General features: G+C 37.9%; 1 protein-coding gene across 14 annotated transcripts in view; it reads left to right on the forward strand.

Moving 5' to 3' along the window:
• The window catches only part of GRIN2A (glutamate ionotropic receptor NMDA type subunit 2A), a 214,984-nt gene that overhangs the window by 59,217 nt on the left and 131,707 nt on the right, over positions 1–24,060 (forward strand). Inside the window, exon 2 of one of the 14 annotated variants that reach the window (XM_080556987.1) lies at positions 4,804–4,867. The exons of 10 other annotated variants lie outside the window; for them this stretch is intronic. Coding sequence is in view for 2 of the 4 variants with exons in the window: in XM_080556991.1 (XP_080413117.1) it covers positions 23,863–24,054 (192 nt within the window). In the remaining 2 variants the exon portion in view is untranslated. Of the gene's footprint in view, positions 1–4,803; positions 4,868–4,903; positions 20,789–20,812; positions 23,471–23,518; positions 24,055–24,060 lie in introns of those variants that run through there. 3 more of the 14 variants (XM_080556985.1, XM_080556993.1, XM_080556991.1) reach the window with 3 other exon arrangements.

Below are 24,060 nucleotides of genomic sequence, written 5' to 3' on the forward strand. Positions count from 1 at the left end.
AATGAACTTCTGCACTACTAAACAAATGCTTTTCTTCTCTTTCTCCTTCTGTCTTCATTCAGATCCATTGTAGCAAATGCCCCCAGCTGCACCAGTAGCTCTTCTCCTTGGTGCCCTTTTTCCTGTGAGAGGAGGGAGAGCAGCTTGCTGCTGCATGAGGAGAGAGTGTCTGTGAATAGCTAATAGTCATGTTCCATTCTGAAAATCAATACAGCTGGGAGATTTCAATCTCAGGCAGCATGCTTGTTTTCAGCTACAGCTCACATGAAACCTAAAATTTAAGTGCATATTTCCCACAGAAGCTCCCATCTGTCACCTTACAGTGAGTTTTCGTATGTGTAAATAAGCTTAATTTGCTGTTGAGAGAACATAAACAATTACCTATAGTCTCTGTAGGTATCTACGGGGTTGCCTTCTGCATTAATGTGATGAAATGAAGACTGTCCAAGAATCAGTATTAACCTTCTAGAGTAACTTTCATGGTCAAGGATCAGCTTAGATTGAGCATTTCCCTTGGAAGTATGTTTTTGTTTTTCATAGAAGGACAAAGGCGTAGGTTTGCTTGGTTTGAACGCAGCTTGTTAAAGCGGCTGAAGAAACTGAAAAGAAAAACTTTTCTATTTATTTTCTTGATACTTTAATGCTATACGTAACTATCTGAAACTTCTAGAAGAGGAAGAATTGCAGCTTTATAGACAGCTATATCAAAAACAAGTTGTATCTTGTAAATTATTGTTGGTATTTCCTAAGTACCTCACTGAAAGCTTCGTTGCCACCTGTTTTGTGGACCAGAAGGCAAAGAGAGCAAGTCTGTATCTGTTCCAATGAAGTGGATCCAATGAATCTATTCCAATGAAGCTTATGAAGTGGATCACTGGAGAGGTTTGGTTTTGATACTTAAATTAAGAGTGATGCTTTTAAGGACATCTTAGTAACTGTTGCCTTTGCTGACAGACTGGAACCCATGCAAACTCTTCTTGCTTGGCTGGGGCTGTAGTTCTTAAACTTTTTATCTGAAATGCAAATGTACAGATACCTGTTCCCTGGCTACAGATCACTTTATGTGTGTGATTAAGATTGCCAGTGGCTGTAAAGGGCTTACCAACTATGCAGTTTCTCATGACATGTTCAAGTTTTACAAACGCCAAAGCAGTATCACATGCTGTGAAGCTACTGTTTCACAAAACAAGAACCCTTTGTTTTCTACTGTTAAGTGCTTTGCCTGAATTTTGATCAAGAAATGTTAAAGGCAAAGGAACAGGATGGTCAGGAATCAGAAGTGCTTTTGTCATACATGAGAAATCACCACCCACCTTCAGTTATCTTTCTTTTACAAAACTTTCCTGCAGTTTCCTAAAAGCTTCTCACAGTATTCTGTTAAATACCAGTGACCTATGACCAATAACCAGGGGACTGAGATACCCACCTGGCAAGCAGGAAGGTGAGTTGGGAAGTAGCTCCAACACTTGCAGTGTGCATAACCTCCAGGCTGGGATGGAGGTGGGTGGACTTGTAGAGATGTGTCTAGGATCACGTAGGAACAGAATTGTGGTAGGGCAGAGAATATATATCTAATTCCAGGAATTCCACCTGGGTTGAAGAAAGAGCAAGAGAAAGGCTTTGTAAATCACCTGTTCTGATAAACTGTTTCACTGGGCTACTTCTATTGTCAAATATGATTTCCCTATCACTGAAAAATTATGCAATAATATTTCTCGAAGTCTATTCTGTTCTATTTGGATGGCTCAAAAAAAAATCAAACCAACCAAACAAAAAAAACTCCCAAAAAACTATGAAAAAGGAATCCCACACCTTAGTCTTCTCTGTGTTATTTCTAACAACAGTAGGTAGTGTTTGCTCAAGTAATGTCCTGGTAAAGAAGGGCACCCTGTTTTGCTTACTACCCTGCCATCAGGTGTGCTTGACAAACCTGTGAACGTATCAGCTAAACTAAAGTAATATTCCAACTGCTGTGCAAACACCTGCACCCCTCAGAATGGGAACCTTGTAGCAGGTCTTGCTAACCAACTTGCTAGAAGCTAGTTCACTTAGAAAACTTACTGGGATTGAGAAATAATGGCCTATATTGCATGAGAGAACAAGCAATGAAAATTAATGTGCAGTGAATTTGTCTAAAAGCATTAATAGGGAAAGGGAGTGAAAAAAAAAAAACAAAAACAAAAAAACCAAGCCATTAAATGTGAGTTGATTCAAGGAAGTTCACTGCAGTAAAAGTTAGGTTACCTGCCAAATATGCAAACAAAAATTACACTGCAGGGAAACATTTCATAGCTATGAGCTTGAGTGATATTTTAGGAGGGTATTTATTGATACAACTCATTAATTTGTTATATCTATTATAAAGATAGTTGACTTCCCAGCTTTGAGAGCTAACAGAGAAGCGACACAGCCAGGCTGAAGAGGTGGTCTTCCGGTATCACCAGTGAATGTGGTGTGTTCTGTTGTATAATGAGTGATCTAGATTAAAACTGCTGACATTCAAATAAATGCACCCAGTGAGAAAATCCCAATGGTTCTCTTACCGGTTCTTCTCACACATCTTTAATGTATTTTACACCTTCTTGAACAGATGAGCTCAGAGCTTTCTCATAGTGTTTTCTTTACTCCGTAGAGAGGTGTGAAGCAGACTTCTGTAGCAAAATAGGCCGGAGTCACTAGAGGTTTTGTAACACATTCTCGTCCTCTTCTAAATTTTTGTGACTCTACAAGAACACTCATCTGATGCAAATTTTAATAAATGCAAACTTTACATTTTAAGTAATGGTAGCTTGTAGTTGAAATACAGAAGCAGTCTCGTAAGTATGTGTTACTTAAATGTCCATCTGAAATGCAACCTGGTCATGCCTCATTTTCTTAATTTGGATAGGAAAAAAGTCAAGTTTAGCCACTGCTTGCCTTCAGGCTGTTACACTAGGTATTAAGCCCATTGCTATTCTGATGATTTGTTGCTTAAGTCTCAACAATTGTTTGTTGGATTGTGCAGTATAAACTGGACACTGACACATAAATAGTGAGGGAGGAAAAGCTGTATCCATTTTTCTTTTATATTCCAACTTCTGACATTTAGCTGGACAGAAAATAGCTGTAAATGTATGGCATATGTAATTTTTTTGAATGCCCTGAATAGTGTGGTGTTTTTTTTTTTTTTTCCTCCTCCTTCTTCTGAACTACTGCCAAAAGATAGTTAGGGAAAGTGAGCCACATAATTTTGTCTGGACCCAAATTCTCCGTGTGTTGTTTTTCAGTGCAGAATTTCAGCATGATCCTTTGAAGAGTGTGTTGCACAACTGTACTTGTGTGGTAACTGAGGAAAAAGAAGCGTTGACAAAGAAAGGCTCATATGTCTATATAGGAAATTAGTTTAGATCTTGACTGCAAACAGGAGCTGGGTTTTTCCAGTGAGGCTTTGTTTGTTGCTGCTCTCTTCTCTGCACTTTTGAATAAGACATGAGTCAACCATTAAGCCACTTTTGCCTCTGAGTTCTGGAAATACAAGAATGGGAGATAATTTATGAGTAGCACAAGGAAAAAGGTTTATCATCATAATAGATCTGCTGCTAAAGGTAGTTCACTTTATGAAGTCGACTCAACTGGTGCGAGTGAAGATCTCACTCCTATCCACAAATCTCATGAGTAATGCTCAGCTGCATCTATAGGACATAGTTTAGTCAGCTAAGTAGAAATGCTGCATTCAGACAGAAATATGCTGGTTCCAGTAAGTGTGTGGTTACAGATATATTTGGGATGTGGTGAATAAGTCATACTTGGCCCACATAATTCCAAGGAACCTGGTTGTATCCTGAGAAACAGAATTGCCTAGCATTTTGATGTTTGCAATAGCGGCCATATTTCTGTTAAATCCGTTATGAAGAGGTATCTTTGTGTGCCTCTCACAAGCCATTCTTTTTCCTTCTGTCCTTCAGTGCATGCTTATAGTCTCTCCTAGCCTTTATTCCCAAGACTTGCTTGGTACTTACCCATTCATATTTCTGCATAGTGAAGGAAAGAGATCTTGAAATCAAGTAAGCCTTCAGTACTATGAAATGAGGATCTAATTAATACACAACATTTGCAATTCCTTTAGTCATTTTGCCTGTGCTTAAGCTAAGAATTCATGCTCCCCAAGCAGATATTAAAGGGTAGGAGGTGATTTGGTGGACCAAAGTCAGACTTTCTGCAGTGTTCATGTGGAAAACGTAGCTACCTAAACTAGATGTTTAAAGTAGCTATATAAATACCCTTCTTCCTTTACCCATTTTGCTAGAAGATGTGCATATAATTTTTACTTTATATTTTGAGTTTAGCTTTTAATTCTGTAAATGTATTTAAATGCAACCAATTTCCTTTCAAATTTAAGTCCTTACATGATATTTTTCCAATTCAAATATCATGGTAAAATACATTCCCCCAGAGGCTTGGTACAGTGTGAAAATGTACGAATAATGGATGCATGTGCATTGTACATCTTCCTTCCAGATGGTACTGCTCACATTTATAGTGTTGCATAATCACTTCAGGAGAAGCTGAACAAATTTGGTTAATTTTAAAATTTCTTTTGTAAATGTTAAAGGATTTTTCTGCAATATCTGCTGTTAGTTACATTTCAACCTTTGCCACAGCACTGGCTGTAGAAAACCAAGTTAAAAGAAAAATCAGTGTTGTATCTCCTACCAGTAGGAGGGCAGACAGCTTTTGATAGTTGAAGGTCTAGTTTAGCTATTAATTTCAGCATATTGGTAAAATAAGACTTTTTTTTTTTCTTTTCTTTTTTTTTTTCTATAGAGCTACAATTCACGAGACAATGTGTTACGATAAGGAATGATTTTGATTATTATAAGCAAGCTTGGTAAGCTATGTTTGATTACTGCTTCCTTTCCCCTCAGCCCTTATATTTCTGTTAGGATACATATTGAATTTCAAACTGTGGCCTTGCATATCATTAGTTGTTAGAGTACAATAATTAGCTACTTTATGCAGTGCATATAGTTTCTAGTGTGTCAGAAATTGCCGTGGAAACTAAATGATGTCATTGTTGGCTTTGGAAGCTGTCTTAGTGAAGCCTGTACTCCTTCAAATGGGCCTAACAAATTTAGAAAAATTCTAATGTTTCTTAACATTATGTTAAATATAAAGAACACCAATAAAGCAGACTGAGAAAGGATGCTTGTAAAAGTATGCTGGTTGAGTCATTTTGTACAAACAGATGTCTTCACTGCTTAAAATGAAGGCCATTTCTAAAATATGAATTTTAAGAGACTGGAATCATCAGGCTTCTGCAAACTTGACCTTGGACAGAATTCTGTATATGACTGACAGTGTATTTGCAAATATATCTATGCATGATTTCAGCTAAAGAGTATTTTACTTTGAAGAGGGATAGAAGCAAATCTGAAGGGCATAAGATGCATGCAAAAGGTTTGTGTCTTGATTTTTCTGTGCAGTTCTATCTGCAAACTACTGCTGTCTTCTAATGGAGCAGAACAGAATAAGATCTTTATTTCATCACATGTTTCTGTCCAGTTTATAACTCATATTTTGCTTTGACAAGAACTTTCCTAACCACAGTCTTACTGCCTTGAAATATTGTCTTTGGTTGAAAGCTCTCTGCCTTTTACTTGTGTTTCAGGTTATTGTGCCAAGTTTTTCAATTTTCAGTCTCAATTTTAGTGTGTTTTGCTCTCATTAAACTTGTAATCAGTTTTGGTTTTGCTTTTTTGTAAATTCTGGTGCCACTGCTACCACTCGTCTGAGGCTGAGTCAGAACTGAGATGATCAGTTTGAACAAATCAAGCAAAAAAATCTAATAGTTAAGTATTAGTGTCCATCTGGTTTAAAATCTAAAAATAGTAGCACAGTGTAGTGCTAGACTAGCTATCCTCTAATTCCGTCTGCTGATGAATGTTTAGAGAGGCTGACAGCATCTTTGTTGTTTTTCTCTTAAGATTAGAGAGGATTATTTTTGTTGGTCTGGAGAACTTTTGCACTATGACCATGAAGACATGGCCAACTATGAGCTTGTTTCCAAGCGGGCTATGACTTACAGTCAAAGAACAAAATTAGCTCTTTACATTGCAGCCTTATTAGTTTTTATCAGGAAATTTTACCTCCTGTTCATAAACTCCACTCAGCTTCTATCTCAAGAACTGCATAACAAAATCCCTTCCCAAAACCGTGCAAATATTACATTAAAACTTGCCTGGTGTGCATAATATTTCTTGAAGAAGAATGACATTTTATAGCCTTTTTATTTTCACGGCTAGACACCTTTCTTTAGGAGTTGGACTTGATGATCCTTGTGGGTCCCTTCCAACTCGGGATATTTTATGATTCTATGATTCTATTTCTGAACCTAAATTTATTCAGGGTTACTTCGCATACACCATGACTTTGTAAGCAGCATTCTTAAATTCAGACAGCTTTTGCACTTTTCAAATGCTTATCTTCTATCCCATTCACATGGTAGACAAGTGTCATTTCTTCTGTTTCCTGTGTTAAACCAGCTAAGTTCTCTGCATGTTTGGTTCTTGATTTTCCCTGTTATTCCTATAGTTCTTCTCCACACTCGTCCAGTTTTAGGTATCTTTCCTGAAGAAGAGTCACTAGAATTGTACAAGACAAATCTGATGATTGTTCACCAGTGCTTTGTAGACAAGCACTAATATTTCTGTCGATGTGCTGCAGGAACTATAATCAGTGCATCCTGGGATGAACTTTTCGTTTTCCAGGACCATGATATATCATGATCAGTGATAATAAAATTCATATTTGGCTTTCCATTTTGGGAATAAAATAACATTTAGTGATATGAATGTGTTATCTTAATATTGCTTACCATGTCTACAAAGACATATATATGATATTTATTTTTGCAATAAATGTTATTTACTAAGATTATTTTTTTACCACTTAAAAGGTCGTGATTTTTCAAGGTTAGATAGAGCCGAACATACAGCTCTCCTATGAATTCAGTATACTGCACCAGAAGATATTCATTGTAAAAGGCTGCAATTTTTTATTTGGAGGGAAAAAAATGGGAGCCTGGTTCTACTTCAAGTTGTCCTCCTTTTTCTTTAAGTTGTAGCACAGTTCCCATCCTTATGTTGGCTTTTGCAAGTTAACACTCTTTTGTTAATTTGAGATTGGTATCTTGAGGACTCGGTATCTAAGATAAAGACAGACTGTTTTTCCTTATTAAATCATTGGAAATTGACAGTACTTTTACGGTTCTAGCTGAACAGCTAGAAGAAAATTTAAAAACACTAGATGGTTTAAGAGCAATTAACATTTTTTTATCTGCTTTTGAGTAGAACTTCAGAGAAAAATTCTGAGATGTGCTGTTTTCCTTAAGAGTACATTGGTTTGCTTGTGTGGGATTGGTCAGGACTGTGAAATTAACGACATTGGTTCTGTCCTCCCTGCATCTTCATAGGTGATGAGAAGTAAGTTCATACTATTGAAAAAAAAATTATCAAAGAGAAGGGATCATTTTGTTTATTGGAAAAATATTGAATCGTAAAAGGTGATTAAAGATCACTTAAACATTACCAGTTTCAGTGTATGTCTTACATGTTTATAAACAGCTTGCGCACTAAAGTAAAATATGATTAATTGAAAGGGAATCATGCTGACCACTTTGGTCCTAAAGTACTGACATAACAATGATAATAAATACCACTGAAAGGGGCATAATATGTATTTAATTGAAAGTACAGTTGGTGACATCACCAATTGCATCCATGTTGAAAGAAGAAATAATAAAATACGGATATACCTGCTTTAATAAGCTAGCATTCATAGTCTGACACAAGATCTGTGAAATTAAGGACTCATTAACAACAAATTAAGCCTTATGTTAATACGTATCTCATTTGGTCAAACTCTTTACCACTGCACTCCTAATGCTACTAAATGACTGTTTACCAAAAATAAGACTATTTAAGAACAGTTTTACAAGTGCTAAGACCAGCTTTCCTTGGTCTTTCCCATGCTCTGTCAGTTGCATAACAACTGAAATTATACCTGTCATTCAATTTGTCTGTGCTTTGGTAATTGAACAGCTTGCTGAACTTTGTTCTGAATCCATAATTAGCTGTTTCTAGAAGAAAAAATCAGTTACTATTCTAGTCTACTCACAATTTGTAATGGGCTAAATTTGGATCTTCCAGGAGTCAGTGTGTCTGTCTGTGTTTTGGCCTCATTTCTCACTTCATGGAGGACTGATCTTTGCTTTGTACTTCATGGCTCATTGTGCTCCCATAAGGTTAAACGTAGTCTATTTTGTCTAACTGTTTTACAGATCTAAATTAATACATTTGTTTTACTAATGATTCACTTCTAAAAGTTTCAGATATATTTGTTCCAGTACTTACAGCATATGGATTTCAGACTAAAAGGTTCACACTTAATTATATTGGATTTAATAAATCTAGCAATCAAACCTTGTGAAGTATAATTGATGTGTTGGCAATGTAGCCAGACTGTCTAGAATACAGTGATTTAGAGAGGATAGCAGGACCCTATAACGGGGGAAGGGAAACTACCCTGTAACTTTTAAGCTTTCAGATGGAAGATTGATTTTTTTTTTTTTCAGTAGAAGTAAAAAATAACAGTGTTTTGTTAGTAGAATCAGAGATAATAGAAATCTTGGAAGAGGAAATATTTTACAGTTCCACAAGAAGAGTAGGTTAAATGCATTAGTTCTAGTAATAACAGTGCCATGCTGGATTTTTGTAATTCTGCCTGAATAATTTCTGCCTAGATTTCCTATCTGTAAAACAGATAACTGAGAACCATAATAGTTTTAATAGTTTTTCTTTTGCGACAGTATACTTTTAATTTTGCATCTTCTTTGGTCAAGATTTTATATGATGCAAAGTTCTTCTCTATAGCAGAACCTACCCTGAGTTTTGTCCTTTGGCTTAGAATACAGGGAAACCTTGTTAATGCAGAAGTACTGTACTCTAATCTAGCAACAGTAAAAACTGAAGTTACAAGGAAAATCATATCCTAAGAATGTGACAGTTTGCTGGAGAAAGAATTCACCAGTTTAGCACTTCGAAGCTGCGTGCTGTTTTGATGAGCTCATGTTCACAAGCTGACGAATGTCTTGAAGTAGTAGAAGAAAGGGCTTGGCACCATTTGTTCTTTCTTCCAGACAGCCCTGGTGACAATATAGGTTACATCTGTTCGTATGGACGTGCGATGCTGACTAGTGCTGACTTTTTGAAGTCTGGCATATGTGTCAAAGAAAAGTGGTAAAGTACTGAGCGAATCCAAACCATTTAAGGACTTTGGTGTAACCTGGAACAAGTCCTGGAATACTTTGCTTCTTGGCCTGTGATAGATGTGTTGTGCAGGTCTGCACCTATATCAGCATTACCAAAGTGTCAGCTCCAAGAATAACAGAGTGAAAAACCGGTCTCTGTAGAAGGCTGTAGGCAAAGCTGTTTTTAGGGGTAAGCGACTAGAACAGCTGTGCTGAAGGGGGCAGTGCAGGGTGGGAGTGCAAGTGATGCTGGGTACAATACACACGGGAGGCAGGTGGTTGAGAGGGGCTTCTCCGCTTCCCCTGTGGACAGATGCTTGCATCTGTTGGCTCTGAGCTGGCTGCTGAATGATAGACGGGCTGTAGTCAGTGTCCTGGTGGTGAATCTGCTTACAAGGAAACCAGGATGATGGCTGAATGAAGTGGTGCTGGAGTGCGTGTACAACTAAACGCATGCATATATATACACACACACACAAAAGCAAGCCTTTATGACATGGTATCCAGAAATGTGACTGTTTCCTTTGGAAATTCCCACTATAACTCTGCCAGCTTTACAGAGGGAATATCCAAGTCAACCTGAGGCACAAAAATCGAGAGCAGTGAGTTTCCAGCTCAGTGGAGCATATTTTACCTCTTCCCCAAGGGGAAATGTAGAACATTTCCTTATAATTCAGGTGTGTAAATGAGGAGCACTCCTGGTGCATTACATCAGTCTTCTCCTGTGGTTACAGCTTACTTACAGAACCATTTTTTCAATGGTTGCATTTATTCTGTGGTCACTTTTATTACAAAAACAATTTGGTTGTTCTGATTCACTTGAAACTAACTTAGATGTCAAATAAGAAATTTAGGTTATAGCATGCACATTTGCATAGTTTTACACCTACCAGGAGCCTGACCTTCAGTACTTAAAGGATATTTTTGGAAAACATTATCCCATTTATGAATGTGCCAGCTTTTTTTTTTTTTTTTTTTTGATAGACCTCTGCACTGTTCAGTTAAATTAATAAAGATATCTAATTTATTAGATAACAAACTACTGTTTTCACCTACTTTTACAAAGAATCTTGTAAGGTATATAAAATGTGAGTCTTGATCCAAGTTGAAATGACAGCACTGTCCTGCACTTTTATTCTTTAGGTACTCAGAGGAAATAACCTCTGACATATACACCTCAGAACAAATGTATTTTACCTTGTTATTGACAGGCAAGCAGCCCTGTATAAATCAGTATGTTCTGCAGTTCAACTCTTAGCCTAATTTGCCCTAATAATAAGTTAATAAATAAAATGTTGTATGAGGGCTGATGATTCCTCCTTCTCTTTATGTGGCTTTGTCAGTCGTGGTTTCATTATTTCATTATTTCAACACTGCTGCATTAACCACGGAGCATTCATCTTGATGCATCTGAGCATTTGAAGGATTTGCTGGATCAGTGAAACAGACGTGGGAGAACAGAGGAAGCTACAGCTTGCTGTAGGTGTAGGAAAGTTTTCAGCATTTTAAATGATAGAAAACATTGCCTGACTTGAGGTCTTAATCTGGCTTTATCTTAGTATTTGGTATTTGATACATACAGATGGTAACACCTTCCTTAGATTTTGACATAAGAAGTGATTTTTTTTTTTTTATCTTTTTACTGTTCTGTTTATATTGAGATTACAGTATGGGAATGATCAAGTGCTACAGTTGTCCTAGTTTTCTTGTCTGACTTAGTTACTGAGCATTTTCAAGGATGATGTGCTTTCAGTGAGAGACAGCAAAACAAAGTGAGGATTGAAATATGGTGAGTGCTGCAAATCTATTGACATAAAAGAGAAATCACTCAACTGAATGCAGTATTAACCAAGGAATAAATCCCCTATGCCTGGAATAAGGCAACTGCATTCACTTGCTGTTGTTGCCTGAATCCAGTGTGTTTCCTTTGTCTTTCAAGCAGAAGTTTTATTCAAAATTGGTTTTATATGGAGCAGAAATGAAAATACAGTGGAATGCAGGTGACTGAATGAGAATCTTATATCAGTCTTGGGGATATTCGATTATTTAGTTATTTTTGAATCTTTTATACCTTTTTTTCCCCCAACTTGAATTAAACTTCTCTTAAACTTAGTGTCCAAGACAGAAAGTTAGACTCGACTGGTTTATATGGCAGTATATAGTGTGATATCAGTTGCATACTGTATGCCAAAAAGTGGAGAATTGCAATGCCACAAGAGATGAATTCATAACTTAAGTGTTGAGACTCTGTTAACTGTTTATCATGAAATCAAAAAGGTTGAAAAAAGAGTACAAGAATATCCCCCAAACCTGATATTTTAGCAATAATGTAATCTAAGTGTAATGGTATTCTTACAAGTGCTAGAAAATAAAAGTTCTGGGTGAAGATGATATCATCTCTGAGAAAAAATATAACACAATAACAGCTTTGAAAATAACTTGGGTCATCAAATTCCACTCAGGTCAGCTCACTACTCCAGCAGGCTCTGAAGGATATTTCAAGCAAAGATGGTCTGAATATGTGAGTACTTGTTAAAAGAAATATTGAATAAAATACTTTTCATTGTTTCCTTTGTGTGACTCCATAAAGTCCTTCAAAAACCTTTTTAGTATGGTAAATAATATCAGCAATATAGTTTCTAAACTTCCTCCTTTCTCTCTGTTCTAATGTACAGGGTGATATAGAATGCCTCTGGATATATTTAATAAGGTTTTAATAATTTGGAATAAGTGAAGAAGTAAATGTGGAAATAACCACATTTATATATAAATAATATATTATTTATATATTATAATAATATAATAAACCAATATTGCAAACAGAAGACTTAATGTTTTAAAGAAGTACACGATATAGTAGGAATTCAGTGACTGAAGTGTGTATGTGTACTTGATTACAAAAGCACAAAGAAAATCTAATAACCTGCCAGAGTTTAATTTGGTGTTGCAATGTATTATTATCTGCTAGATTTAATATGATTTTAATTAAACAAATAGTGGTGGATTTATATTATCTTCATTTCTGTTTATCAAATAAATCTTTCTTCTTTTCATTGGTGGATGCACAGCATGAAATCTTTTTTTTTCTCTGTCTTGCCAGGATTGTTTTTCTTAGCAGAAGGATGTGTTTTAGCTGCACCGATAATGATCAGAACATAGAGCAGCCTCCTTCAGTTCTGTAATGTAGTACATGAAGCATACTGAGATCTGAAAAGCAGTTAATCAAATTTTAGTTCCCCCTTAGCCTTTTTATTAACTACAGCAGTATAGATGTCTCTTTAACGCAATTCTCATAATTCAATTTCTTTAGCCATTTAAGTAATTTTCTGTTCTTTAAGTGTCCTTCTTTTGTCCGGCACTTCTACCACTGAGTTTTGAAATGGCAGACAGTTTTATAGGTGAAATTTTAGCAGTGCCTCCCAGCTTTACTTGATTTGTGCTGTGTCTATAAACATGGCCCAAAATGATAATGGCTTTCTCGTAGATAATGGCTTTCTCCTACCTTTGGTACATTCTTTAGCTGGATGAGAAATAGAAAGACATCTGTGAGAACTTCTCTCTGACCGTCACTGATGTTCAGATAATTCAGTTTTTGTCACAATTGGTGATAGTTTCTGGTTGGCCCCATTCAAAATGGCTTATAGCTTCTTACTGTGACAATCCAGATTCAGCACCTTGTTTTCTATTGTGTATTCAGTTACTCCAAGCTCTATGTGTTAGTCTCACTGCCATCACTGGCATTTGGCTGGGTTGCTCTGTAGTTGGTGTCTAGCCTCTCCTGTTCTATTAGTTGCCCTGATTCATGCACAGGCAAGCCTTGAAACTATACTGTTGCCTCTGTGTCTAATATTAAATGGCTACAGAAATATTCCCACGTTCAAATGCTAAAGTTCTTTAGTCTTTACATAGCATTGAGAAAACACATGGTTCAATGCACAGCTGTTGGAATAATAATCAATATGAACTGTTGAGTCCTAGGCCTTACAAGAAAAAAAAAAAGGGCACATCTGTTCTCTCTGTAGAACCTTTACCCATCTCATTATCCATTCTGTAGTTTTGTCTGTGTCCTGTTGGCCAAAAATATACACTGAAATCCATAGAAAACCCTGTTTCAATGACATATTCAGGAACAACCCTTGGCTTAAAAAGGGCCTTCTTCTAGCCCAATGGATCTCTTGAAGCTTTAGTTACTGGAAGCACATTGACACATGGGTCTGAGGTGAATCTTGATAAGAGCTATATTCTTTTTACTTCCCCTTATAGCCCTTAAAATACTTAAATAAATGCTGAGACTGCTGACTATAGTCAACTCACAGTATTTTATTTTATTTTTTGGCTAGTGTAAATGTTTTTTTCTAGCACTGGGGAAATATTTTTGAATGATCATTTTGGATGCAGTGTTGGATTTGCTTTTCACACCAACTGCAGAAATACTGGCTGATGCAAGAGCAAAGCTGGCAGAAGCTAGATCTCTAAATGGTCTTCCAGGACGTTGTCCAACATGAGAACTCCGTAATCAGTTGTCAAACTCCAAATCTAGTCATTCAAAAAGTTTGCAATTCCTTTTGGAGAATTTATGTAAGTCTGTTTCACAGTGCTGGTATTCCCATGATTATGCAGTGTTCTCATTTAACTTACAAGTCTGCAACCTGCCAGAGCCTAAGCTCTCTGCAACAAAGGTAACAACATCTGCCAATATTTATATAAAGAATTGAGAGAAAATTCTAAATTTATTGATGTAAAATTTTTTCTGTTACAAAAGAACAGCTGTTACATAGGCACACAAGCACACCTGTATACGTACATGCAGCCAGATATGTGGAAGTGTGTTCTGTGTTTGCAAGATGCTATTACCCAAAGCACTTCATAATGCAATTTTTGCTTAATCTTTAAGCCTTGTCTTGGAATTAAAACATTTAACCTCAAAAGCTGTTTTCATGTGGAGCAATCTCAGCAGAGATTTACCTAATTGTTCACAAATGTTAGTCATTATGCTTAGCAATGCCCTTTAATGATATGGAAAGGAATATAATTTACTATGAAGGAAATGTTGTTTTCTTGCCACCCAGTTCCTCGGATGGCTCCTCACTTTTCCTGCATTTTCTCTGTTGAGAGCTTTGTCCTTTCCAAAGAGGATTCCGGTAGAAAAGATTTCACTTTTCTAAATGTCCTCATAGGTACTGAGTTTTTGAAGTGCTATCTGTTTGTTGGTACCTGGGCAAGCCATGCCAATTTACCTTCCATGCCAAATGTGAGTACAATACCTTCTGTGTGCCTACAGAGCCTACCACACATTGAATCATACTGAGTGTACACCATGAGAGGTTGAAGAAAACATCATACGTTTTATCATACATTTTCAGAGAGCTCTCTGATCCTTCCATGGAAGATACTGCTGCAGTTCCTCCCATGAATGGAGGCATCTGGTTCAAGATATTTGCAGCTTCAAGGGAGTTCAGCAAAGTAATTTTTTTTCTTCTTTAAAGTCAGGCAAGACATCAGACAGCCACCCTGGCATGTACATAAGCCTTCCTCAGAAGATGTTTGCTGCTTTCTGCTCTGTTTTTTTTTGTTTTGTATTGCCACTGTTCCCTCCACCCTTGTCCTTCATCCTCCCGAGTGTCCAGTATAGCATGGTTTCTAAGTAATCCCAAATCAAAGGATTAGCATTAGACTGGTGGAGAAATAAAAGGTATGGTTAAGACTGAATAGTTTTGTGCATCTTTAATCTGGTTCAGGAACTCAGTGATATTACTTTCATATTTTAATGCTGAACAGTAAAAACAGACATGTTCTTATATTATTCTGGACCTGTGGTCTAGGTGGGCAGTAGAGGTGGATGATTAAGCCCCATCTGCAGCACTAACCTGTGGCTTTCTGCCACTTTGTGTTAACACACAGTACATGCTTTCGCTTTTGGTGATGAACTAAGAAAACATTTTGATGGTACTTATGGATAAGACATAGCAATAAAATTTGCTTTCCACTGTGGTTTACTGCTGTCTCTAGAGCAGCATATGCTAGTGCTTTGCTTGTTTGCTTCATCACTGCCTGTCTTGCTGGGCAAACAGGTTGTCACAGGTAAATCTGCAGACGGTTTTCTTAGCTTTGATCCAATTTATCTAATTTGTAGGTTCCCTGTGACTTCTGCGTCTTTCCTAACTGTGAGACATAGCAATATTAGAGCCACATGAAAACATTATGCAGCTCATTTTCAGCTAAATTACCCCAAGCACGTAATTATAGCTATTAGTAAAGCTCCCTCTGTCTTCAGCACTCTCCAAAAAACACTTTTCTCAGGCAAGATAGGTAAAAAGCCTATGGAGGTTAGTAGCTAGACAGGCAAGTCAGTGATATAAGAAATTTCTTGATGTGACCAAGACAACTCTCTGGCTGGATGAAAAGGCTCTGCTCAACAATGCTGTTTTTCGGAATTCACAACTGCAGAAAAATGAACTCTTCTTTGTTTAGCAGTTTTTAAAGTTACCTCTTTGCAGTGTACACATCCATTTCAATGGTGGGAGAATTCAGGATGACTACTGGAGAGCATTCAGGATGCTACAGAAAATATCCTTCTGAGAAGTAGCCTCATTCAAGTGTTCAAGTGATGTAGTTACCTCTGTCGCTATTTCATGGCCTGTAATCTAAAGTCATCATCATTGTTTTTTTTTTTTTTAATTCATTGTTTTCTTTTTTTTCTTTCAAGCTGTATTTCATTTAATTTCATTTCACTGCCAAAAGCAGAATACTTGAATAAAATGTACAAATATACAAAATTAAAATGTTTTAATTTTTAAGGAATCAAGGTTTTAAAGCAAAATTTATCTTTTTTTTTTTGTGACTGATTCCATAGCACAGCAGGATCCTCCTTGCTGTTGATGTGGCTGACAATCTACATGGCTGTGTCAGAGTTCAGCACTATAGAGAACAGGCTTGATGAAGCAGGCTAAGGGAAAAGACCATTTTGTGCCCCAGGAAAAATCTGCCTAGTGCTATGGAGAAAACTGAGAGAACACCAAAAATGCAACCACATAAATAAGTTCAGCTCAAGGCATTCATTTTATTGTCAACATTGCCTCCATGATGGCTTGGTTTAGCTGGTTTCCTGCTCTTGCCTTTTTCAAACCAAATCTTTAGCTGCAGGTATTGTGGGCTGGTGATGTGAGTGCTGTCCAGCATACGTCTTAGGTAATCCAAAGATCTGAAAGTAGTGCTGGGTTTAAAGGGAGCTGAAAACAGAGAGGAAAAGCCATGCTGCCAGTGGATGAACTGGGTGGAGAAGTTATTTTCTCTCATATTTGTACCTCTGTTCTTCCACCTACTTCAAAAAGATTTCAGGCAGAATTTTGTACTGAAGCAGATTTCTTGCCAACTTTCCATGTGTCTTCTCATGAGATGATAGGGAGTGGGCAATTATCTTCTGAGGGATATTTATAAGGATACTAGCTCTGTTGCTGCATGCACGTTAGTTTATAATAGCTCTTTCTTTTTATAGACTGGGGATCTGAAATAGAAGTGACTGCCAAAGAGAAATGTCTTAAGGGAGTTGGGCATCTTAACAGAAGAGAAAATGTTCTGTGATATACCTTTGCCTACCTGACCAACAGACCATGCACACATGTTCCTCTCTGAGGTTTATGTGGAATTGTTAATTTTTCAACATTGCTTTCTCTGTTCCGATTTTACTTTTCTAATCATACTTGCTTATAAACGTTCTCAAGACAGTCATTGCACAGCAATGTCTAGTATTTCAAGAGACATATATGTGATCTGCCAGGCAGTGTGCTGGTTTATCAGTCCTACCTTTTACTTCAAGCTGTATCACGTTGTCAGCCTATTCAAAAGTGCAGGCCTGGACATGGGTTTTATGTTTATTTAGTGACTTTCATGTATGCTTTATTCCTAGTCTTCTGAGTATCTTGTGAATCTACACATAGGGTTTCTGTTCCTCATGGCCTTTGTGTAATTTGATGTGTATGGAATTTTTCTGCTGCACACAAATCCAGAACAGGACCATGTTATTACAACTGCAACTATAATTACCATAATCTACCACAAATCAAATTCCTGATTGCATAAAGAAGTATACAGACATATTCAGTCTCTCCTCAAAGACTTCACTGACTTCAAGAAATAATGAACTCTTTTCCTCCTGTCAAGGTTTTGGTGACAGAATTTATACTAGAAGCAGGAGATTACCAACCACTGGGAGGTATCACTGTGTAGATGCTAACAATGTAGGAAACCAAACAAGAGAAGACCAATTGTTTTATTTGGAAGCAGATGTCAGCAAGCAGCGAGGGAGGCTGTGATGGAAGGGGAGCCACGAGTGAGAGCAAGGTAGTGTTGTCAACAGGTGTGCAGCCGCCCAGTACCCCACCAAGGAGGGCAGAGCAGGTCTGGAGACAGTTCCCAGGCTCAGCCATGTTCCAGTGGCTGCCAGTTAAATCTGTGGGGACAAAGCTGGAGGTCAGGCTGGGAAGTCACTCTGCAGTCAGTGCCGGGTCTGGATCAGGAAGGGAGGTGGCTTGCACGGGCATGCTTAGAAGACAGCTTGTGCAAGGGCCAAGAGCAAGAGCCTGAAAGAGCAAGAGCCTGAGCTTCAGCACAGCTCCATGTGAAAGAGCAGAAGTCCCCAAGAAGGCTTCTTCCAGCTCCTTCTCACACTGCTCTCTTCCCAGCAGTCTGCCCCAGTGTTACAGAGCTGTGAGGTCTTAGCTGGCCCCCAGTGCATGCAACCAGACCCCAGGAGAAGGGGAAGAGGCCACAGAACCTTGATGGTGCATATAGAGGCTTGATGGGTGGAGGATAAATTAATATAGGTGAATTTGTAATATTGGAAACATTCTTGTTCAGTTTCAGTTTGTAACAAAGGTATGTCTTCAATAATAACTTTTTTTTTTTCCACCTCCTTCTCCTTTTTGTCCTTTTCTTCTCCATGGTTTGCAAAGAGAAAAGTCAGAGATTTTAATAGTTTTCTCCTGACCTTTCTAGCTCAGCTCTTGAGAGACTCCATAGTTTGATGTGTTTATTCAACCACGTCTCTAAACAGCCTTAGAAGAAATATATTGTCTAATTACAACTATGTGCCATAGGCATTTGAGGATATTTATTTGGATGCATAATTGGCCAAAATATTTTTACAGGCATCCCTTATCCCTTCTGCTACCCTTCACCACAGCAAGGAAAAGAAGAAAGTTAAATGTCATCAGTGAGTGAAGAACTCATTAAAAAAGAGAATTCCTGACATTAAGAAAACAGATAGCTCAGATAAGCAGGTGCTTTAATAGAAAAACATGCCTTGCCGAACTGGTGGTATCATGTCTACAAGCTGTATACAGTTTGTCTGGCACAAAAGATATGAATGAAGACTTTCCAAACTGTGATTTCTGTTCCCTGTCTTACTGAAATGTTAAAATAAGGAGCATGTTTGAGCTGTGGTTAACTAATTCATCTCATGAGTGAATGATGGGTAGCAGAAGAGCAGTGAAGTACCCTGAACATTTTTTTTTCAGCATTTGCAATGCCAAGTAACATTTATCAGTAACCAGCCCAGTTTCTTAGCAGATGCACTGGAAATCTTGCAGTTAAGAGGTCTGATTCCAGTAAAATTAGCTGCTATACAACTTGATCTCCAAGTCTACTTCTGTGCAGACTGTGTAGATCCTTATGTTACGTGGGAAATACATGGGAAATACTATAGTTTTGCCTTCCTCAAAAGTATTGCTAAGTCTTTGAATGATGAGAGCCAAGTGCAATGACTTGTTTAGTGAATCTTTTTAATTTTTAAACCATTTGATTCTGGTACAAAGAAAAAGGACTTGACTCAGATGTAGTACAGTTTATTTCCTAACTCTAGGAACAGATTCCACACTCAGAGGGCAAGAAATGGCATAGGTACAGGTCCAGAAATCAGACTTCTATTTTTATTGCTGTGTACATGTGTGTAGCACAAAACCCTGGACTGCTACATTGGTCAGGCTGTGCCAGTTCTGCTTTTGGTTGTCTACCTTCAGTCAAAGCGTGCGGTTAATGTTTCTGACTGATCTGCGGAGAAGTGGCTTTTCTCATTTGTCCGGGCATGGCCACTCACCCTGTGTGCTGATTGCAGCGATGTTCGCCTGTGGATTGTTTCCCCTGCTTCGTGACCTTGAATAAGAACTGTGCTTCTGCTGTCACCAGGAATAGATTCGAGGGGGTACACACAACCTTTCCATCAGTGAACTTGACCACAGGCAGATGCTTCTTCGGTGCAAGCCATAGTGACCTCACCAGGTCTCTGTCTTTCTGAATTCTGTTTAGAGGTGATTTTTTCTGGGTCTCTATTAAAGTTCTCTGGACCAAAATAATAGTAGGCTCAAATTATTCTATTGCTATGATGTGCTTGTCCTGTACAAATAGATGGTAGTGCACAGAGGCCTGCACGAAGTGTTACAAAAATAGTGCATATATGCATATAACACACAAATAATGCAAATAATGCATATATGACTCCTTCAGATAGCTGTATTTGCTCTCAGGTAAAACACAGAAAATATAAGAGAGCTTAAATGAAAAACCTCTCTGATGTTCTATGCATGTGCTAACGCAAACTGTATTGCTTTGGCCCTACATCATAAAGTTTTTTAATAAAAAAGATAATTTGTTCAGGAGTTTGGGTTTGTAGGTGGGAGATCAGTGACCAGGAATGTCCCTGTGGTGCCCCTCCTGGCTGTCACTTCATGGTGCCTGTGCCCACCCCTCATTGCTGAAGGAGGCAAGCAGTGTGGGAGAGAAGCTTGTGGGCATAAATAAAATGTGCAGCCTAACTGCAGAAACGCTGCTCTTTCCATTCAGGAAGAGTAGGCCATAGCAATTGTAAATCCTTTGTGACTGAAGTGTCTCCTAAATGTTTCAAGGTCTTTCAGGTGAGATGCCAAAGAGCTTATCTCATTCGCAGCCTTGAGAAGGGAGATGAAAACTGGTGACATTGCAGTAGGTCTTTTTCATAGATGTAATAATGGGCTAAGTAGTACACTTGTTAAGGGAACATGCAAGGTAAAATTCAGTAAATTATTCACACATAAGAGTACTTAATAAGGAGCAATTGAAGAACAGTGTTTATTTTTTAACATATGCTGGCTGATTTGAAGCCTTTCCAGATACTGTGGGGAAGTGGGTCTGAATTGCAGTCTCCTCCACCAGGAAAAGAGCATCTCTTCCACAGCAGCGTGTACCAGTGCAGGCACCCAACAGTTAGTTTGTGATAGTGCTGGCCATACAGATTATCCACTTTCAGCTAAAAGCAAAATATTAAAACAGGAAGTACAGAACGCTTGTGATTTTACTAACAATTTTTCAGTGGTCACCAAATATTAAGTACTGTTTGGGAACTTAATATCTGTCAGGAGAGAAAGAAGGAGAAGGAGAAGGAAACCTTTGAGAACAGTGCTGCAGGTGCTGGCAGCCACAAGAGGCAGAACAAGAATAAATCTTCTGGACTCTCCTTCCTCTGGATAAACTGTAAGTATTCCACTAAAATAATGGCAATAAATCAGCTGGTCCAACACACAGAGTCTACTAAAAAGGTAATTATCAAGAGACTCCTGCTTCAAAGTCATCACAGTTATTATTTCATATCTTATTATCAGGAGTAACATTGTATGTATTTTAAAAGACTTGGATGGCGGCAAGCAGATGGATTTTTTTTTTTTTTAAATGTCAGAAACCTCAAAGATGCAGTTTTAAAATGGGAATTTAATAACAGCATGAGATGATTTTCAGTGTCACCACCTACTGTGCCAAGTCCAATGGCTTTGTTACATATCAGCCTTTGGGGAAAAAAAAAATCTTTAAATATTTTCCTTACGGTTATCCTGTTCCCTGGGCCTTACAAAGTCTAGCCAGAATCCACCTGTGGAAAATACAACTAAAAGATTTGATTCAGTAAAGGATTCTTTATGTAGCCGATCATTTATATTGTTGCTTTCCTCTTGGAAGGAGTTTCTGTTCTGAAATGTAGGTTTCCTTGTAGGGCTGCAGCAAAATTTTCCTGTGAAGGTAATGATATGACATGCCAACAGTGGAACTGCTGTTGTTCTATTTTCTAATGTAATTTGCTGGTGTGAGCTGTGTTAGAAGACCAAAACTAGTCATGCTGTCTTTGATTCATTGCAAATGTAGTGACAGAGCTGTAACGGTATGATTTCTTACTTTACAAGAAATGGGTTGCTATTATTAATATAATTATGTCTGTGTTTTGTGTTGTCAATCCAGACCTTTAAAGTCACAATGTCTGAGAGAACGGTGGGGTTTGTACTGAATTCTGTGGCTTGGCAGAGGTGAGACAGACTTCCCCACTGACGTATCAGTTTGTGTGTTTAGGGGAAAGCAAAGGGGACAAGGTCAGGGAAGGGGAGAGCAGAGGACAAGAGCGCTCATTGACTAAGACCAGAGCTCTGCCAAATGGAGTTTTCTTTGCATGTGAACCATGAGCAAGCTGTTTAGCAGTTGTGCATGACCCCAGCTGTAGGAGTCCAAGTTATTCCCAGCCTCTGCCGCAGGTCAGTACTTGCTGTTGTTCAGTAACCATTTGGAGCCAAGGAGACTGAAAGAAGTCTGCTTCGTTTATTGCCTCTGCTTCTCACGGGTCAGTTTTTTTGAGTTATGAGCCCCTGCACAACCTATCAGCCAGGTCCAGCTGGCTCAGCAGACCTTCTTCTACCAGAAAGCACTCTTGTTTTGGCTTTGGAAATGGCTCATAGAGCCACAAATGCTGGATGTAGATTTGTGGATTATTAGCTTGGAATTGGAAATACAAATCCGATACCAAACATAAATACTATTGCCAAAAATCAAAATGCATTGAAAAAAAATGTAATGACAGTAGTAGAACAGTAGTATTAAGGTAGTGAGAGGAATTTGTAGAGCTCCTTCCCCAGGAAACCCAGTCTTATTTGTAAAACAAATTTGTAAGTTTGTTAACAGGAATAAATTCATGATTAAACATTTAGCATTAGGAAAATTTCTGCTTTAATAGAGAGTCTTTATAAAATACCTCTGATTAGGGCTACTGTACATCCAGGTTTTCAATGCACGTCTTTTCATCCGAAAATCTTATCTGGCTAGAATTGGAGCATCTGGGATATTTGCCCAGGCGACCTGGAAATCCTTGGTATGTCTGCTGGGTTGTGCAGATGACCTGTTTCACTGTGTTCGGATGTGCAGATATCCTGTTTGGATGGGTAACCTGTATAACACACGCACATGGTTTGGGAAATTTGAGAAAATGTGAGTTCCATGTTCAAAAAATACTATGTAAAGGTCACTGGGTATTATTATTCCTGTTTTGCTGAACTGGGAGATTATGATGTTTCTTATTTCAAAGCTAGCTTGGTACGGGAGTTGATTTGCTGCCTGCTCTCAGTTTATTCTTGTATTTTCTGAGATACATTAAAGGTGTGTTCAAACAGCTGTGCAGATAAAAGTACAGAAGAGCTATTATGCAAACTTAATGTGCTATAACTATATGGTGTATTACCATTATGTAAAGAAAGAGACCATTAGATCTTTTATTTACAACAAATTCACACAAAGGTGAAATTGGAAGTTTCTTAAAAGTCAACAGAGAAAAATGAGTATGAGTTTTTTTTATTAAGCAAGCAAATTTTGAGGAGAAAACCTATAGTTATTAATTAAAAAGCATTTCTAATAACCTTGAAAGCCCCCCCCCCCCCCCCCCCCCCACTTATGACAGAAAGATAGAGAACATGGTTACCTCAGAAAAAAAAAGAAATGATTAGACAGGCATGATCGGAGATGAGGAAGCACCCAAGGGAGAACTTCACAAGCCTTTGCTCAGTCAACCCTGCAATGAAGTGCAACCTTGTGGAAGTAAAGACACCCGAGAGGCAGAGGCAAGGCACAGCCCAAACTTGAAAGTCTCTACATCTTCTGTAGGTGCAGCTTTATGCTGAAATACTTAAACGTTAACCTAGATGCAGACTATGATTTCTTTCTGAACTTGCCAAAGCCTATAAATACTCCATGAAACCAAATGCATTTTATTATAGCACAAAGATGCAATATATATTCAATTATTAAGATTACTAAGTGTTCTGGCAAATGAAAGCAGGCAAAGATTGGTCACTAGTGTCAGTCTTAGCTTGTGTTATTTCTAACAGAAGAGATGGATCACTTTACAAGGTAAAAATTGATTTTTTTTATAGAAGATATTAAGACTTACTTGGCTATTTCCTTTATCTTTTAAACTGAATTCTCACTAATATTTTAGGAATTTCAAATAAGATTAAATAGTCTCTTTTTTGTTAATGTCTTGTATAAAATCCCCCAAATTATGTGATTGGGAAACCTATTAATGCTACTTCTGTCTAAATAGCTAAAAGGCTAGTACATTGATACCGTCTAACATACAAAAACAGATTTGTTGAAACATGGCTGGCTACTGTCACATGTATTTTTATATTGCTTGGGGAAGTGGGTAACATGAATGTGACAAAGACTCAGAAATGATGCTTCAGTGACTGCGAGTGGGACCAGACTGCATGATGCAGGTGTTAGTGTGATAGATCTCGTGGATGCAAGGGCTGTTTACTCACTGCAATGAAACAAAAGGGCCTGCTTCTGTCCGTGTGGGCAGCGATCCTAAAGCGAGCAAGTCTTTGCTTAGGTGCCTTTTGTGCGGAGACCTCAAAGGAGCTTACAGACGAGAAGGATTCAGTGTTACTGAAGCAGTGGGCAGTGATCCAGCAGTCAGGAGGAGAACAGAGGTATGG

Source organism: Anser brachyrhynchus (genome assembly GCF_964034855.1).
Source record: "Anser brachyrhynchus genome assembly, chromosome: 15".
NCBI lineage: Eukaryota > Metazoa > Chordata > Aves > Anseriformes > Anatidae > Anser > Anser brachyrhynchus.